The following is a 19,327-nucleotide window of genomic DNA, read 5'->3' on the forward strand; positions in this document are numbered from 1 at the left end:
TGTGTACATGCAAGTTTATGCTGTTTACTTTGTATATGTTGAGCTTTTTCCATAATAAAGACTTGAAATGAATTATTCCTTGTGAGATGTTTGTAAAAGCAAAGTCAATTCAACTCTAGCCAATCAAATCAAAGCAACTGAGAAGCATCTTCCTGATGGAATCTAATGTAATCCACTTTCCAAAAAGGCAGTTTCTTCACATACCCAACTGATATCTTTTGGGGTTACATTAAGATACTATCTTCTTGGGGCTTCCCTGGTGGTGCAGTGGTTAAGAATCCGCCTGCCAATGCAGGGGACATGGGTTCGAGCCCGGGTCTGGGAAGATCCCTCATGCCATGGAGCAACTAAGCCTGTGTGCCACAGCTACTGAGCTTGCACTCTAGAGCCCGTGAGCCACAACTACTGAGCCCTCGTGCCACAACTACTGAAGCCCGTAGGGCTGAGAGCCCGTGCTTTGCAACAAGAGAAGCCACCGCAATGATAAGCTCGCGCACGGCAACGAAGAGTAGCCTCTGTTTGCCACAACTAGAGAAAGCCCGCGTGCAGCAACGAAGATCCAACGCAGCCAAAAATAAATAAAATAAGATTTTAAAAAAGAGGAAACCAAAGAAGATAACAAAAAGATACTATCTTCTTTCTCTCTATCATAACAGGTAATGCTCTCATAGACACTTCAATGATCTAACTTGATTTTTTACACATACTGTACTGCTAATAATTAAGATTTGCTTTAAAATGAAAAAATAATTTAATAAGCTGTATTTGAGGATGCCTGCAGGCAAAGAGAGTGAATAAAGGACTCTGTGGATGCCAGGGATGCCATTAAGTTGGAATCAGAACTCAGACTGCCCACTGAAAGGAGGAAGCATTTCGGATTGAGCTAGAAATAATTTTCTTTCAGAGAAGAAACTAAACCCATCCAAGATGTTTATGATTGTTGGTTTTACTTCATCAGTGTATTTTGTTATTCAGATCCTCACGGAAGTCTGTTCTCAGTAACATTTATCAAGTGAAACAAAATGATGTTAATTTTATCCTTCTGGGTAGACAGAGGTGCTTTTCAACTACAAAATGACTTCATCTGTTCAGAGTTTAGATTTATTTAGCTTTATTTATTTTAGCTAAAGTGAAGTATTTTGAAAAATATCCTCATTTTTATTCCTCCATCATTCACTCCTTACCTGAAGTGAATTTTGCTTGAACTCGATTGATTTCACCTCTCAATAAATATGAAATCATTCTTAAATGAATTATGTTTGGTGTATTTTGTGTACTCATATATGCACTGACCCATTTAATGTATTCTCAGGAAGTTTAGAGATACATTTTCCAATTTGTCTGAGCAGAAATTGGTGAGCTGTGAATGAATATAGCCATGATGAACCATCATTGAATTCCAGGGTATTCACTCAAATATAATTCACCTTTCACACTACCTTATTTGGTCTATATTTATAGGACCTAGTGTCATTGTTGTTGTGAGAACCTGGTAGAGATGATTCTTGAATGTTTGTTTTCTGCATTGCATATGCTCTTACAACAGGGCAATATATTTGGACCTTGATTAATTACTTAATATAGCAGGGAAATTTGACCAAAAAGTTACAATGAATTGAACAACACTAATAAAATCATGACCATTTCTACCCATACAATGAAGGGAATCCTAAAATGCTTACTTCTGACAGATACCTGATTTGCTCCTAGTCCCTCTTTTAAATACTTTAATTTGATTAGATACTTCTATCGTAAGTATTTCTTGGCCTCAGTTTTCCTAATAGCCTAATTGTTCTCTGTACTGTGCAGGTGTGCCCACAAAATAAAGTAAGTATGTTATTCATATCATTTTATTAGCCATATAATTTAGAGAAATGATTGTATATTTTAAGATTGGTATTGCTAACCAACTTTTACATTTTTATAGTTTGTTGATGGGACAATTAAATAGTATACTTGGATTCAGAAATTACACTGCTCCTCAGAGATAAACTGCACTGTCAATGAATAAAAGTTGGTTATGGGAAGTTTACATTACCTTAGGGAATGATTCTTAAATGTTTTAGTTCGCATCAGAATCACTTAAGAAGTAAGACTGAAGTGCAGATTTCTGTTAGTACTGCCAGAGAATTTGATTCACGTTCTGGAGGGGAGCTCAGGAATTGACTTTGAAAAAACACCCCGAGACTCCCAGGTAAGTCTTTATGCATGTGTTTCACACACTACAGTTTGAGAAACACTGACTTTTTAAAAAACCTTTTAATGCTCAGATTTTGGATGTGGTGTTGACCTGCAGCACCCCACGAAGTTATTAATTTGAACGCATGGTGGCAGTGCAGGCTAAGAGAGTGGATAAAAGCTCTGCATTCAGTGGACTCCATTTCACGGAGAAACCCAAGAAAAAAATACAGAACACACAGCTAAAGCTAAGATAGAAGTGTTCGGGGAGCAGTCGCCACGAGACAAATTATAAGAACAAATTTGAAATTTTATAGCAGACATTTTGGAGGGTCAACGGAGGACGTGGTGATTGGGATTGGAAAAGGATTTTTCCTCTGGAACCAGACATAACAATGGAGATGGTGCAGACAAAAGTACATCATAAGAAAAGGCAAGTGGTGATCTTCATTATATTGATTCTTTCGTGGGAGGCAGGTTCAGAATCAATTCAGTATTCTATACTGGAGGAGACAGAAAGTGGCACATTTGTGGCCAACCTGACAAAGGACCTGGGACTCAGGATGGGAGAGCTGGCTGCCCGGGCCGCCCAAGTTGTTTTTAAGGGGAATAGGCAGTATTTGCAGTTTGATCCAGAGACCTATGATTTGCTGCTAAATGAGAAACTGGACCGGGAGGAGATTTGCGGCTCTACTGAGCCCTGTGTGCTACCCTTCCAAGTGTTACTGGAAAATCCCTTGCAGTTTTTTCAGGCTGTCTTGCTAATTAGAGATATAAATGACCACGCCCCAGAGTTCCCCGCTAGAGAAATGCTACTAAAAATATCAGAAATTACTATGCCAGGAAAGGTATTTCCTTTGAAAATGGCACAGGATTTAGACGCTGGTAGCAACAGCCTTCAGAGCTACAAAATCAGCTCTAATCCTCACTTCCACGTTCTCACTCGGAACCGCAAGGACGGCAGGAAGTCCCCAGAGCTGGTACTGGACAAGGCGTTGGACCGTGAGGAGCAGCCTGAGCTCAGGCTAATCCTCACAGCGCTGGATGGCGGCTCTCCGCCCCGGTCTGGGACCATAAAAATTCAGATCGTGGTCTTGGACATAAATGACAACACCCCCGAGTTTGCTCAGGAGTTCTATGAGGCCCAAGTCCCTGAAAATAGCTCCCTGGGCTCTCTGGTTCTCACCGTCTCAGCGAGAGATTTAGATGCAGGATCCTTTGGGGAGGTATCTTATGCCCTATTTCAAGTCGATGATGTTAACCAGCCCTTCGAAATAAACGCAAATACGGGAGAAATTCGACTGAGAAAGACATTGGATTTTGAGGAATTTCAATCATATCAGGTGGATGTTGAGGCCACCGATGGTGGGGGACTATCAGGAAAATGCTGTTTAGTCATCAAGGTCCTGGACGTGAATGACAATGCACCCGAACTGACCATGTCATCACTTACCAGCCCCATCCCTGAAAACCTGCCAGAGATCATAGTGGCAGTTTTCAGTGTATCAGATGCAGATTCTGGACATAATCAACAGGTTACTTGTTCTATAGACGACAATCTCCCCTTTCTTCTAAGACCATCCGTTGAAAATTTCTACACCTTGGTAACAGAAGGAGCGCTGGACAGAGAGAGAAGAGCCGAGTACAGCATCACCATCACAGTCACAGATATGGGAACCCCCAGGCTGAAAACCGAGCACAACATAACCGTGCTGGTGTCCGACGTCAACGACAACGCCCCCGCCTTCACCCAGACCTCCTACACCCTGTCCGTCCGCGAGAACAACAGCCCCGCCCTGCACATCGGCAGCGTCCGCGCCACAGACAGAGACGCGGGCGCCAACGCCCAGGTCACCTACTCGCTGCTGCCGCCCCTCGACGCGCACGTGCCCCTGGCCTCCCTGGTGTCCATCAACCCGGACAACGGCCACCTGTTCGCCCTGAGGTCCCTGGACTACGAGGCCCTGCGGGCGTTCGAGTTCCGCGTGGGCGCCGCCGACCGCGGCTCGCCCGCGCTCAGCAGCCAGGCGCTGGTGCGCGTGCTCGTGACGGACGACAACGACAACGCGCCCTTCGTGCTGTACCCGCTGCAGAACGCCTCGGCGCCCTGCACCGAGCTGGTGCCCAGGGCGGCCGAGGCGGGCTACCTGGTGACCAAGGTGGTGGCGGTGGACGGCGACTCGGGCCAGAACGCCTGGCTGTCGTACCAGCTGCTCAAGGCCACGGAGCCCGGGCTGTTCGGCGTGTGGGCGCACAACGGCGAGGTGCGCACGGCCCGGCTGCTGAGCGAGCGCGACGCGGCCAAGCACAGGCTGGTGGTGCTGGTCAAGGACAACGGCGAGCCGCCGCTGTCGGCCAGCGTCACGCTGCACGTGCTGCTGGTGGACGGCTTCTCGCAGCCCTACCTGCCGGCCCCGGAAGCGGAAGCGGCGGACGCGGCTCCGGCCGCCGCGCTCACCGTCTACCTGGTGGTCGCCTTGGCGTCGGTGTCGTCGCTCTTCCTCTTCTCGGTGCTGGTGTTCGTCGCGGTGCGGCTGTGCAGGAGGGGCGGGGCGGCCTCGGTGGGTCGCTGCTCGGTGCCCGAGGGCCCCTTTCCGGGACACCTGGTGGACGTCAGCGGCACGGGGACCCTGTCCCAGAGCTACCAGTACGAGGTGTGTCTGACGGGGGGCTCTGGGACCAGCGAGTTCAAGTTCCTGAAACCTATTCACCCTAACTTCCCTCCCCAGGGCACTGGGAGGGAAATGGAGGGAAACCCCACCGTTCGGAGTAGTTTCCTGTTCAGTTAAGTATCGGATTATTCTATTAAACCCTACTTAATAAGTTGGAAATCTCTTTTAATTTAAACCTACATGTTATTAATGCATATTATTGATGGTCTGTTTTACTGATTATTTTATTACTGTTCCTTAGGGTGAAATTTTTAAAAATCAGGTACTGGGTATGCACAGTATTTTCCCTATATTATCGTTAGTAGTTTTTAAAAATTACTCTCACTCAAGTATATTTGAAAATTTGAACAAAAGTAAACTTTTATTTGCATTATTTAAAAATTTTTTAATTGAATAATCTATCCTTTTTACAAAAATTATATCCCAAAGTCCTTAAGATTGTATTTCTAAGTAGTGGTGACAATTGTCATCACTACTGCTATGTAGGAAAAAGTTTTAATGTATTTAGTATTATTTAATCAGATATTAAAAATTTTAATGTAATTGATATTATTGAATGTATTTGATATTACTTAAAATGGAACTGGGCTTAACTAAATTATATTTAGCTGTGTTCTGCGTTCAGATAAGTGAACTATCATGGCTCTTTTGTCAGGGATGATTACCAATCAATTCAATGAGTGTAGGGAACACTTACTGTTTTGTATTCCCAGTATAAGTTTGGGGTAACTAAAGTGTGGAAAACTAAAGATAAACACTAAAGATGGCTAACTGGTATAATAGCCATTCATATTTATGTGTATTTCAGTATACCACAATAGTCAATACATATTTTCTATGAATATAGACTTAACAAAATTGTCAACACATTAAATTAGTTTGTGAGCTTCTTGTAAGAATATGCTGGCCTTTTTAAAACAACACCAAGCCTATTATAAATGCTTAATAAATATTTGCTAAATGTTATTAACATTCCAAAAGCGAATTAAAAATAACTTTCAAGGAATTAGTAATACTAATATTCTCTTTACAATATAGTATCCTTGCCAATGAGTGAAATTATTAAATATCACTGTTCTAACTTTCCTTCTAAACAGAAAACATCCTTGTTCACCCTAATCTCTACTACAGAATATAAAGTGCTTGAGAGTACATTTTATCTCCTTGTCTCTGTCTAACAGTTTGCAAGTTCAGAGGTATTTTTGGTAAAATCCAAATTATACTTTTCAAACTCCTCCTCCTTCTATATGTGTGATACCTGCCAAGACGTAAGTAAGTTATGAGTAGCAGGTTACTAGCTGTCAGATTTTCCCTTCTAGTGCTGTGTATGTACCATTTATCTTTATTAACCACAAAATCATTTACTTTCACAGTTTAACCCATATTTGGTTTTATTTTTGTTGGTTATATTTGTAGTATTTTATGAAATATCCCTCTTTACAAGGCCCCATCAAAGTCTGGCAGTGACAATTGAGTGAATATTTTCTTTTTATCCTTAATTAAAATGGAACTGGGCTTAACTAAATTATATTTAGCTGTGTTCTGTGTCCAAATAAATGAACTATCATGGCTCTTTTGTCAGGGATGATTACTGATCGATTCAATGAGTATAGGGAACCCTTACTGTTTTGTATTCCCAGATATTTCCCCTCTCCTCCATTCTTCTTTGGGGGAACTGCTTCTTCTGCTATTCTTACTCCAACCACATATCTTTACTTGTTGCAGTGGATTTTTTCAGTAACCCCATCTGCACAGTCCCAGAGGGTGTACACTGGGATGGGCCCTATCCAATGCTAACAGGTCAAAACCCTTCCCTAGAAAGTATATCTTTGACTTCATTGGCTTTATTGCCTTCTTCATGTTTGCAGAAAGACATTGCCTGAATTCAGAACTTACTGATTTCCAATAAAACAAATGGCCATTTCTTCTCAACTTTAGTGAGCTATGCACACGATGAGTTTATGACGGAAAAAAATTCCCCAAGGTTATGTATACAGAGACTGAAAAGAAATCACATTTTTCAGAAGTTACAGGCACACTGCAATTTGATTGGGAGTAGAAACTGGATTTAAAATTTTATAACTTCTTCTAACACGATAGAACAAATTAGTATTTTTGTAATAGAATGTAAGCTCCTGAGAGCAAGAATTTTTGTGTTTAATTTACCGCTTTATCCTGAGAAGCTAGAAAAATTCCCGCACAAAGAAATACTTATTAAATAAATAAATTTGTCTTGAGCCCAGTTTTGTCTACTGAGCTTGTACCTTTATAGGGAAGATGAATACATAGATAAATAGCTATTACTTTGCTCTCACATCTGTTGTTAGATACTTGAACAAAACTGCATCACAGGTGAGGGGGAAAGGAGTTTATAACACTCTATGACCCAAAAGGTGTTCAATGCAGTTTAGCTATTATTACATAACTCTTTGAAATAGACTACCTGAAGTTCTGAAGTAGAACGCTTGGTGGCGCTGCAGGCTAAGAGAGTGAAAAACTGTCGCTGCACGCTCCCAGACTCCATGAAAACCGATCCGTTTCTGGCAGCTCACAAAGGAAACATTTACACTGATGGGTAAAGAAGATTTCAGAGAGGCAGCTATCCCTCTGTCAATCAGTGTTAAGAGCTAACTCAAGATTACTGAACCAAGATAGCAGAGTTGGCTGCAAAGCAATTATTTTGTGATTAAATACTGCATCTTTTAGACCCGGAGGAACCATGGAGACGCCGCTAGCCAAAGCGACGCAAAAAAGGCAAGTGACTACCATTATTATTCTATTACTATTGTGGGAGGTGCGTGGTGCAGTCATTAAGTATTCCATTCTAGAAGAGAGACACAGCGGCTCATTTGTGGCCAACCTAGCAAAAGATCTGGGGTTGGGCTTAGGAGAGCTGGCCTCGCGGGGCGCCCGGATTCTTTCCAAAGGGAATAAACAGCATTTGCAGGTCGAGCACAAGAGTGGGAATTTGCTCCTAAAAGAAAAACTGGACCGGGAAGAGTTGTGCGGTGAAATGGATCCATGTATACTGCATTTCCAGGTGTTACTGAAAAACCCGGTGCAGTTTATTCAAGGTGAATTACAGCTCCAAGACGTAAATGACCATGCCCCTGAGTTCCTGGAAAATGAAATCCTCCTGAAAATCTCAGAAAGTAGCCATACAGGGACCGCATTTCCTTTGAAAATAGCTCAAGATTTAGATGTGGGCCGTAACACAGTTCAGAACTACACAATTAGCACCAACTTCCATTTCCACCTTTTCACTCGAAATCGCAGCGACGGCAGGAAATACCCAGAGCTGGTGCTGGACAAAGAGCTGGACCGTGAGGAGCAGCCAGAGCTCAGGTTAACCCTCACGGCGCTGGATGGCGGGTCACCGCCAAAGACTGGGACTTCCCAGGTTCACATCATGGTCCTGGACATAAATGACAACGCCCCTGAATTTGCTCGGCAGCTCTACGAGGTGCAGGTCCCAGAGAACAGCCCTATAGGCTCCCTTGTCATCACTGTCTCTGCCAGAGATTTGGATGCTGGGACCCACGGAGAGCTCTCCTACTCATTTTTCCAATCCTCAAATCAAGTCATTCAGGCCTTTGAAATCAACACAGTCACGGGGGATATTCGATTAAAAAAAATGCTGGATTTTGAGGAAATTCGATCTTACCGTATGGAAATTGAGGCCTCAGACGGCGGGGGTCTCTCAGGAAAATGCACTGTAGCCATAGAAGTGACGGATATAAACGACAACGCCCCTGAATTGACCATGTCATTACTCATGAATGATATCCCAGAAAACACCCCTGACACTGTGGTCGCTATTTTCGGAATTTCAGATCCAGACGCCGGGGACAATGGCAAAATGAAGTGTTATATCCAAGACCATCTCCCCTTCCTTCTGAAAATTACTGTAGAAAATTTCTACACTTTGGTAACAGAAGGAGCGCTAGACCGAGAGAGTAAAGCCCAATATAATATCACCATCACCGTCACAGATATGGGGACACCGAGACTGAAAACCGAGCACAACATAACCGTGCTGGTGTCCGACGTCAACGACAACGCCCCCGCCTTCACCCAGACCTCCTACACCCTGTCCGTCCGCGAGAACAACAGCCCCGCCCTGCACATCGGCAGCGTCCGCGCCACAGACAGAGACGCGGGCGCCAACGCCCAGGTCACCTACTCGCTGCTGCCGCCCCTCGACGCGCACGTGCCCCTGGCCTCCCTGGTGTCCATCAACCCGGACAACGGCCACCTGTTCGCCCTGAGGTCCCTGGACTACGAGGCCCTGCGGGCGTTCGAGTTCCGCGTGGGCGCCGCCGACCGCGGCTCGCCCGCGCTCAGCAGCCAGGCGCTGGTGCGCGTGCTCGTGACGGACGACAACGACAACGCGCCCTTCGTGCTGTACCCGCTGCAGAACGCCTCGGCGCCCTGCACCGAGCTGGTGCCCAAGGCGGCCGAGGCGGGCTACCTGGTGACCAAGGTGGTGGCGGTGGACGGCGACTCGGGCCAGAACGCCTGGCTGTCGTACCAGCTGCTCAAGGCCACGGAGCCCGGGCTGTTCGGCGTGTGGGCGCACAACGGCGAGGTGCGCACGGCCCGGCTGCTGAGCGAGCGCGACGCGGCCAAGCACAGGCTGGTGGTGCTGGTCAAGGACAACGGCGAGCCGCCGCTGTCGGCCAGCGTCACGCTGCACGTGCTGCTGGTGGACGGCTTCTCGCAGCCCTACCTGCCGGCCCCGGAAGCGGAAGCGGCGGACGCGGCTCCGGCCGCCGCGCTCACCGTCTACCTGGTGGTCGCCTTGGCGTCGGTGTCGTCGCTCTTCCTCTTCTCGGTGCTGGTGTTCGTCGCGGTGCGGCTGTGCAGGAGGGGCGGGGCGGCCTCGGTGGGTCGCTGCTCGGTGCCCGAGGGCCCCTTTCCGGGACACCTGGTGGACGTCAGCGGCACGGGGACCCTGTCCCAGAGCTACCAGTATGAGGTGTGTCTGACTGGGGGCTCTGGGAGCAGGGAGTTCAAGTGTCTGAAACCTCTTGTCACCAATATCATGGGTGAAGGGGCTGGTACGGACACCGAGGAAAACTCGAACTTTAGAAACCATTTTGGGTTCAACTGAGAATCTCACTTGACAAGACGTGATAAATGATCATATTCACTAATGTATTAATTTCCAACCCTTTCATTCACATAGAGCTTACATATTCACTCATTCGTAAGTTTTGTCATATTTATAGTTTGAAGTATTTTACATTCCGAATCTCTAGGGGTTTTTTACTGTTGCTGTCTTTGTTTTTTAAGCCCTTCACATTTTGCATGTGAGATGAGACATGAAATGGTGGAATGGTGTTTCTCAGTTTTTTGGTGGTCAGATTTTTGGAAGTCACAAATGTTTTCAGGTTCCTGATAATTTGAGCTTGTTCGTTGATATCTTGTTATGACTAAGAGAATTGTGTTTTACGATTATCATAGCATGTCAGGCTATTCTAAGTGATGGCTTTTAGGTTTTAAAATAATTTTCACCTATGCAAAAAATTTTGTGACCTCGAATATCGTTGGATTTCTGTAGTGTTGTTTTGAAAACACTTGTCTTTCCTCAAATGAACTAATATTTTATCTGGATGTTTTCTGAGTATTTTCTTTCAAAATTGATATCATTATTTAGACCGTCTGCTATAATTTAAAAGGATTTAATCCCAGTTAGGTAGAAAAAATGTTGGTAGTTATGATTTCTTTTTCATAATAAATGGTATTTAGTATGCAAATGATTTTCATTCTTTTAAAATAATATGTAGTCACATGATTCAAACATATTCAATAAGAACAAAAAAAGTGAATTAACACCATGATTCTCCCACTCATGAATAATTATCAATGTCATCATCATTCTAAAATATTTCTATGATGTTATAGCTTGATGGAAATAATTTTATAAAACTAATCTGTAAGAAACTGCTTTCTTTATAATTAAAACCATCAGATTTTACTGAAATATAATAAAAATAATATGAAACTATAGAACTTGCTTAAGCTTAGATAAATATTCCCTATAAGATTAACAAACAGGAGTATGGTGCATATTAAGATATTAGCAATGATCAACTGTCTGCTGAAAAACGAGCAAATAAACATTCTTACACTTCCTCCTCTCCTCACCTTACTTTATACTTTTGTTATATGTAGTTACCTTAACAATGTTTATAACATTTACAATGTGTTTTAAAAGGATAATCTTCATAATTGTTCAGACATTTTATGTTTCAAATATTTAATTTGTCATGCAACGCTACAACTTTTTTCAAGTTCATTCAAGTCTGTCCAGAGGTAACAACTTTTGAAACTTTTGGTTTTTTCCCCTATGATATTTGCCTCCATATTTCTAAATAATATGCTTACAAAATGCTTTTTCTCAAATTTAAGTTTTAGATATTATCCATTTACTTCCAAAGGGCACACACACAAACTTGCACATTTCTTCTACCCCATCCTCTCTCATACCAATATCATTATTGTTTAAATAGTGTTTAAATAATTATGACTATGTAAATATCACTTAGACCCAAACCTCATATTGCTCTAAGATTTCGTTTCTACTTCTTTACTCTTAAGTTAATAATTGCCTCATTTTCCACTTTACTTACTTTTCTATGTACATATTTTAAAGTTATCCCCATACTTTCTAAAGTCTAAAGCTCCTTATTGTATTATTAAGCCCATTTAAAAAACCTCTTCGTTGCATTATTTTTTCTTGGAGCTATTGTGGAGCCACCCAGACTCCTGCTCAATTGTACACTATTTTCTCTCTAGACCTACTCCACAGCTGGCAGTTTGGGATTTGCTATACCCTTCATCCTGGAAATTTCTTTTCTCTCTCTCATGTATTTGATTTCATTTTCTGCATTTATTATGTCTTCCTCTTTATTGGTTTACCCCTCTAAATTCCTGAAAAATATTTGGTGATAAATTTATTCAGAACTTGAACATCTGAAAATTTTGGATGCTATAATATCAAATGTTGATTTGTTGATTTTGTTGGATGTGGAATTATGGGTGAGGAATTATGTGCTACTAGTATTTTGAAGGCGTTGATTCATTGTCTCCTAATCTCCAATGTTGAGATATTCAACATTCTGATTACCCATTTTTTCTGAGACCTATTTTTTTCCTTGATCCCTGGTTCTCAACTGGGGGCAAATTTGCCACCCAGCAACATCTGGTAATGTGTGGAAACATTTTTGATTGTCACAAGTGGAGGAGATGGTGCTAGTGGCATCTGGTGGGTAGAGGCCAGGGATGCTGCTAAACATTCTACAATGTACTGAACAGCCCCCCTGCCCACAAAGAAGTATATGGCCCCAGATGCCAATAGTGTTGTAGCTGAGAAACCTCGCTGAAGATGAAATTAGGTCATTATATATTATCTCCATTGTTGTAGAATTTCTTAATTATGTGTCATAGTGTAAGAATTTTGTCGTTTATTGTCATAAATACCCAATGAGATCTGTCAATCTTGTGTAATGTGTTCTTTAGACTAAGACAGGATTTGGGATTTGTGTGTGTGTGTGTGTATAATTTTAAAAAATGATTTCCTCTATTCAGTGTTCTTTGTTTTCTTATTCTGTAACTCTTGTTAGTTGTATAGTGACCTCCTTGGTTGATATTTAATTTTTCTTAACATTTTTTTATTTACTATTTTTGTCTTTATTTCCCTGGATTCTAACAGATTTTCTCAACCTATTTTTTAATCCTTCTGATTGAGTTTTAAACTTTTGCTATTATAGTTTTCCTCTCAGAAAGCTCTCTCTTGTTCTCTGAAGGTTCTTTCTATAGCTTTTTAGTTTTTAATTTTTAAATTGAGATGTAATTTACATACCCTAACAGTCAGATTTTAAAGCCGTTCAGTGGTTTTTAGTATATTCAAACAGTGGTACAATCATTACCACTGTCTAATTCCAGAACATTTTCATCACCCTGAAAAGAAACCTGGTTCCCATTAGTGGTCACATTCCCTTCTCTCCTCCCTCTAGCCTTCGGCAACCACTAATCAACTTTATGTCTCTATGGATTTGTCTGTTCTGGACATTTTATATAAATGGAATCATACAACATGTAGCCTTTTCAGTCTGTCTTCATTCACTTAGCATATTTCCAAGGTTCATCCATGTCCTGGCACTTATCAATACTTCATTCCTTTTTATGGCCAAATAATATTAATGTGGTATTGATGTACCACATTTTATCAGCTGATGGACGTTTGGGTTTGTTTCTACTTTTTCACTATTATGAATAATGCTGCTGTGAACATTCATGTACAAGTTTTTATGTGGATGTATGTTTTTGATCCTCTTGGGCATATACCCAGAATTAGACTTGCTAGGTCATAAATACAGTTACTCTGTTTAACTTCTTAAGTACTGTCAAACTGTTTTCCAAAGTAACTGTACCATTTAACATTCCCATTCACAGTGTAGGAGGGTTCCAGTTTCTCCTCACCAACACTTGTTACTTTCTTTTTGATTATAGCTATCCTAGATGGTGTGAAGTAGTATCTCATTGTGGTTTGGTTTGCATTTCCCAGATGGCAAATGATGTTGAGCATCTTTTCATTTGCTTATTGACCATCTGAATATCTTCTTTGGAGAAATATCCACTCAAATGCTTTGCACTTGAATAGGATTTTGGTCTTTTTATTGTTGAGTTGGAGTAGTTCTTTATTCTGGATACTAGACCCTTATTAGACATGATTTACAAATATTTTCTCGTATTCTGTGGTTTGTCTTTTATTTTTATTATTTATTTATTTATTTATTATTTATGGCTGTGTTGGGTCTTTGTTTCTGTGTGAAGGCTTTCTCTAGTTGTGGCAAGCAGGGCCACTCTTCATTGCGGTGCGCGGGCCTTTCACTATCGCGGCCTCTCTCGTTGCGGAGCACAGGCTCCAGATGCGCAGGCTCAGTAATTGTGGCTAACGGGCCGAGTTGCTCCGCGGCATGTGGGAGCTTCCCAGACCATGGCTCGAACCCGTGTCCCCTACATTGGCAGGAAGATTCTCAACCACTGCACCACCAGGGAGGCCCTGTGGTTTGTCTTTTAAATTTATTGACAGTATCCCTTGAAGCACAAAAGATTTTTTTATTTTAATGAAACCCAATTTATTTATTTCCTTTGGTTGCTTATTATGCTTTTGGTGTCATATCTAAAACATCATTGCCTAATCCAAAGTCATGAAGATGTACACCTATGTTTTCTTCTAAGAGTTTTATAGTTTTAGCTCTTACACTTAGGTCTTTATCCATCAATAGCAGCCTTTTATTGTATCACAGAGACTTCGTCTTTTCTTATACCTCTGAAGATATTAATTTTACGTTTTTAAAATTTTTCTTCTAATCCTAGCATTTCATTTTTCTTTAATATTACTTTTATCCTCTTTGTCTTTGGTCTCCACTCTCATGTTAGAGACTTTCCTTTTTACGTATTATGCTGCTTGGCTATCTGTTTTTTGTTTTTGTTATTTTTCCATGAGACAATAAAAAGCTGATTAGGCATTGCATGTTTGGGTGGGACTAGTTGAGTGGTGGATCTCACCTTAGGATAATTAAATAGGAAACAACATTTTGCTTGGGGACCAAAAGTTAATATCTGTAAATCTCTTCTCTTGGGCCTATGTTGTTTTCCAAAGAAGAATTCAGTAAGAATGGGGATACTGGTGGAAGGTATTATACAGAAGGCACTCAGCGCTCTGAGAGTTTGTTGGCTGGAAATGGGGTCTTAATCAGTATGTAGAATTTCTTTTAATACTCTTCTCAATAAGGTCTCAGCCCTACCCTCCATTGTGCTAGTGTCCCTCAGTCCAGCCCTGTCTATATAACATCTACAAATAGTGTACCTCCCATTTCCTGCCACTAAGATAAAAGGGAGGGCACCTTGCTTCAGTGATTGGGGAAGGAATTCTCAGATACATGTAGTCCTTGTACAGATTTTCAGCCACTGTTGTTTTCAGCCTCTCCTTGGACCCTCAATATGAATCATTACTTTGGCTGGATTTGATTTTCTTATTAATCCAACCCACCTGCACCCCTACTTTCTACTCTCATTTGACAACAGAAAAAAGTAAAATCTGTCCATAACCAATTGTCTGTATACTTTGCATCTTCCAAAAATTTTAGTGACTTTTCTCCTCTGCTGTTTACTCTTCTATTCTTTTTGTCTTCATAGGTTCGTTTATGTTAAACCTTTGCTCTCTATTGTTTAAATGAAGTTTCAGGGGGGAATTGAGATGAACTGGTATGCTCAAACTGGAAATGATATGCCATCCTTACTCTCAGTTATTTTATCCCAACTTCCTCAAACCTGAATTATTTATAGTGCATCATCTCTTGGTTTACTGGATTTCATCAGGTGTAATCCTTTAGAGAAGAGTTTATAGGTGCTGTATTTCTTGAATTAGCACATGCTTGAGAAGTATTATTTAGCTGGGTATAAAATTCTTCAGTCAACTTTCTTCAGAGATTGGTTGATACCAAATATTGCATTGACCCTTTCATCATAGTTTCTCAGTTCATCTATAAATTGACTGAATTTTATCCTTAAGTAGTTTTTTTTCAATAAACACTCATGAATGCTAATGCAATGTTTTATAAATTCTTTCCTGTTTGCTGCATTATTATCTTTGTACTTGAACATCTCGGCTAGGTATAACGTTATTGAGCCATAATTTCTTTCCCTCCGAACCCTGAAGACATTTCCATTGTGTTCTGGTATTAAATGTTGATGAGGAGGAGTCTGAGGCTATTTTCTTCATCTGTAGATGACTTGCTTTCTACCCTTGAAATTCATTATCTTTATCAGGTTATGTCTTAATTTTGATACTTTTGTATTATCTTCCCTGAAGCTCAGTATGCCCTCTCAATCTGTTCTGTGCAGCTTCAAGTATGTCACTTATTTACTTATATATGGTAAGTATAAATTGTTTTAAAATCTGTCTGATAGTTCCCACATCTGAAGTTTGTATGGGTCTATTTCTGCTGTATTGTTTCTGATTCTTCTCATTTATGTTGTCTGTTTCTTCGTGTGAATTATATGGTTGACTGCACCTGAAAATTTATTTGTAGGGTGTCCTCAAAGCCTTGGTTGCATGTTCCATCTTTCAAAAGTGGTTTTCATTTGTTTTAGCCAGGATAGAAACACTATAAATCGGGGGCCATCACAAACCAAGTTGTGGCTTAAGGTTTCTTGCAAGTCAACCTATGCAGATTCAAAATACAAACACACATGAGGCCCACTCTGTAGCTACAATTTCCCAGGCATGTTTTCTCTTCTTTTGCTTCTGCTCTACTTAACACCAGGGAGCCATCTATATAATTCCCTGGAGTTGAGGGGAGGGAGCAGGTTTAGATTTTTTTGGTGTTTACACTGTGTTTATATTGTGGATGTAGCCCTGTGGGGTCCCTTAAAATGGGGAGGATCTTCATATAATATGATGCACATCTGGCTGGCCCTGAGACTTGATTTGTATTTCTTTGATCTCACATTGCTTCAAATCAAAGCCCAAGGGAAAATGTTTTCACATGCCCTGAAAGAATAATAAGTTTTGTTGTTTTGATATACTGTTTACCCTTCTATTACAGGCTTCCATCAAAAATTAGGCTATTTTTTTGGCTTCCCTGGTGGAACAGTGGTTGAGAGTCTGCCTTCCAATGCAGGGGACATGGGTTCGTGCCCCAGTCCGGGAAGATCCCACATGCCATGGAGCGGCTGGGCCTGTGAGCCATGGCCACTGAACCTGCGCGTCTGGAGCCTGTGCTCCACAACGGGAGAGGCCACAACAGTGAGAGGCCTGTGTACCGCAAAAAAAATAATAAAATATTTTTTAAAATTAGGCTATTTTCACCTCTTTAATATTTTAAGGTGATTTTTATTTTATTTTATTTTATTTTATTTTATTTTATTTCATTCTTTGGCTGGACCATGGGGCTTTCAGGATATTAGTTCCCCAACCAGGGATCCAACCCAGGCCCCTGGCAGTGGAAGTGAGGAGTTCTAACCATTGGACCGCCAGGGAATTCCCTAAAGTGATTTTTAAAAAGTCTTGTCCATCACTTTTTTATTGTTTTCCACATGAGGTTCATCTGAATTTTCATCAGTTTCAGAAATAAAAAGCTCTGCCTAATGTCTTTTCAATTTGAAGATTCAATTTTGCCATAATTTCAATGACATATTAGGCTATTTTTTCTTTGAATCCATTGAATATAATGTTCCATTCATTGGGTATTCTGCCCAGTCAAATCAATGATCTCCCTTCCCCATTAAATTATAAGCTCCTCATGGAGAGAGCTGCTTTTCTACTGTGTTTAGAAAAATACATACTGAAGTAATTATGGATGAATGAGTATTGAATAAATTAATGAATAAATTTCAATCTGTTATTTTATTGTCTGGCTTTATAAACTTAAAAACTATAACAAGGGCTTCCCTGGTGGCGCAGTGGTTAAGAATCTGCCTGCCAATGCAAGGGACACAGGTTCGAGCCCTGGCCCGGGGAAGATCCCACATGCCACGGAGCAACTAAGCCCATGTGCCACAATTACTGAGCCTGAGCTCTAGAGCCTGCAAGCCACAACTACTGAGCCCACGTGCCACAATTACTGAAGCCTGCATGCCTAGAGCCCGTGCTCTGCAACAAGAGAAACCATGACAATGAGAATCCCGTGCACCACAATGAAGAATAGCCCCCGCTCACCGCAACTAGAGAAAGCCCGCACCCGGCAACGAAGACCCAACACAGCCAAAAATTTAAAAATTAATGTATTTTTAAAAACTAACAAAATATTTTATTTATAAAATGCTTATATACTATTTACACTATTTTATACTTGCTTCATTCACCTAACTATGTATCATTTGGGATATGTGAGCCAAGGACTTCCCTGGTGGTCCAGTGGTTAAGACTCCATCCTTCCACTGCAGGGGGCGCGGGTTCCATCCCTGGCCAGGGGAACTGAGATCCCGCATGCTGAGTGGTGTGGCCAAAAAGAAAAAACAATGTGAGCCAGTTATCATCTTTTAAAATGTATGTGATGTTGAGCCCTTTTCTTATTTATCCACAGATAATTAAATTTTAAAAGTAATTTTTATCTACCGTGTTGCATGTGAGGGGAGAAAGAAAGTGTTTATGGTTCACTTTTAGACCATGCTCTGTTTTGTAAAAATATACACATTAAATTTATTAAACATTTTCATCCTTAGTCTCTCAGGCATGCACCCATAATTTTTCATTCTTCCCTATTCTTAAACCAAGATGTGTTAGCTTAAGATAATAGTGCCTTAACTGCTTAAGAGTTTATATTTTACATCTTTTCCTTTACAAACTCTAATTGAAAAGCTCGTATTCCTTATAATTCAAGTGAAGGTATAAAACTGAATTATTCAGAGTTCAAGACAAAAACAAAAAAACAGAAACCATCCTACGTACATCTAACTAAAGGAAATAAAAGAAATTTTATAGAGGGAATTAGTTGCTTAAAAAATCAGAGGAACTGGACAAGCAGAAGCGAGAATCAGCACTGAGCTACTGGTTTTGAAGGCATACTACCACTGTTGGCATAGAGAAATTAGGAAGCTGCTGCTGCTGCTGCTACTACCCAAACTGTTATTCCCACAAAGGCCTCTCCTCTCCCACCTCCAAAATTGGTGACTACACAGTGGAACATAGTGTCTAGCTGCCGCAATGGCCTCCAGTTCCCCATGAAACTGATGGCTGGACACAGAAATGCTGACTTGGCTGCAAGCACTCACATCTTTCTGATCTGTTGGTCAGCAGCAATGACAGCATGAAGATGACCTTTGCCTGTCTTCAAAGGTTCATGTGAAGGCATCTCACTGGTAAAACCTAATTTACATCCAGAATAATAATTCAAAGGAGTCTGTAAAATGGAGTTTTAAGCTTTGCAGTCCGTAAATTTTTAAAAAGTTAATAAAAGGAAGTAGGAATGGATAACAGGTGCCAATAGCACACTAGGGAAGCATCACTGGTTCAAAGGATCTTGTCCCAGAAATTGAATTTGGTACTTAATTGCTTTGAGGGCTAAACTTTCAGTGGAACAAGAATTTTTTGGCTACAAAACACACCACCAGGATTTCCCTGGTGGTGCAGTAGTTGAGAATCCGCCTGCCGATGCAGGGAACACGGGTTCGTGCACTGGTCTGGGAAGATCCCATATGCTGCGGAGCGGCTAGGCCCGTGAACCATGGCTGCTGAGCCTGCGCATCCAGAACCTGTGCTCCGCAACGGGAGAGGCCACAACAGTGAGAGGCCCGCGTCCGCGCAAAAAAAAAAAATTCTGAAGAAAACTTATTTCCAACCTAAAACTCCATAATCAGTCAAACTTACAATCAAGTTTGAGAGTAAAATAAAGATAATTTAATACACTCAAGGTCACAACAAAATTCACCTCTCATACACCATTCTCTGGAAACTACTAGAA

The 19,327-nt window shown here is 41.4% G+C and overlaps 3 protein-coding genes across 4 annotated transcripts in view; all 3 read left to right on the forward strand.

The window, feature by feature from the left end:
• The window catches only part of LOC131755738 (protocadherin beta-4-like), a 126,210-nt gene that overhangs the window by 40,284 nt on the left and 66,599 nt on the right, over positions 1-19,327 (forward strand). The gene's annotated exons all lie outside the window — the stretch shown is intronic.
• Positions 2,387-6,419, forward strand: PCDHB6 (protocadherin beta 6). The gene has a single exon (XM_059061370.2). It carries the CDS (start codon positions 2,574-2,576, stop codon positions 4,965-4,967), a length of 2,394 nt encoding a protein of 797 aa, XP_058917353.1. The 5' UTR covers positions 2,387-2,573; the 3' UTR covers positions 4,968-6,419.
• Positions 7,344-10,982, forward strand: LOC131755131 (protocadherin beta-17-like). The gene has a single exon (XM_059061369.2). The coding sequence runs from the start codon at positions 7,570-7,572 to the stop codon at positions 9,961-9,963; it is 2,394 nt and encodes a 797-aa protein (XP_058917352.1). The 5' UTR covers positions 7,344-7,569; the 3' UTR covers positions 9,964-10,982.

The sequence above is a fragment of the Kogia breviceps genome, chromosome 4 (genome assembly GCF_026419965.1).
Source record: "Kogia breviceps isolate mKogBre1 chromosome 4, mKogBre1 haplotype 1, whole genome shotgun sequence".
Lineage (NCBI taxonomy): Eukaryota > Metazoa > Chordata > Mammalia > Artiodactyla > Physeteridae > Kogia > Kogia breviceps.

Excerpts from the sequence above, each read along its gene's own strand:
- PCDHB6 (XM_059061370.2), top strand. The coding sequence starts at position 2,574 with ATGGAGATGGTGCAGACAAAAGTACATCATAAGAAAAGGCAAGTGGTG.
- LOC131755131 (XM_059061369.2), top strand. The coding sequence starts at position 7,570 with ATGGAGACGCCGCTAGCCAAAGCGACGCAAAAAAGGCAAGTGACTACC.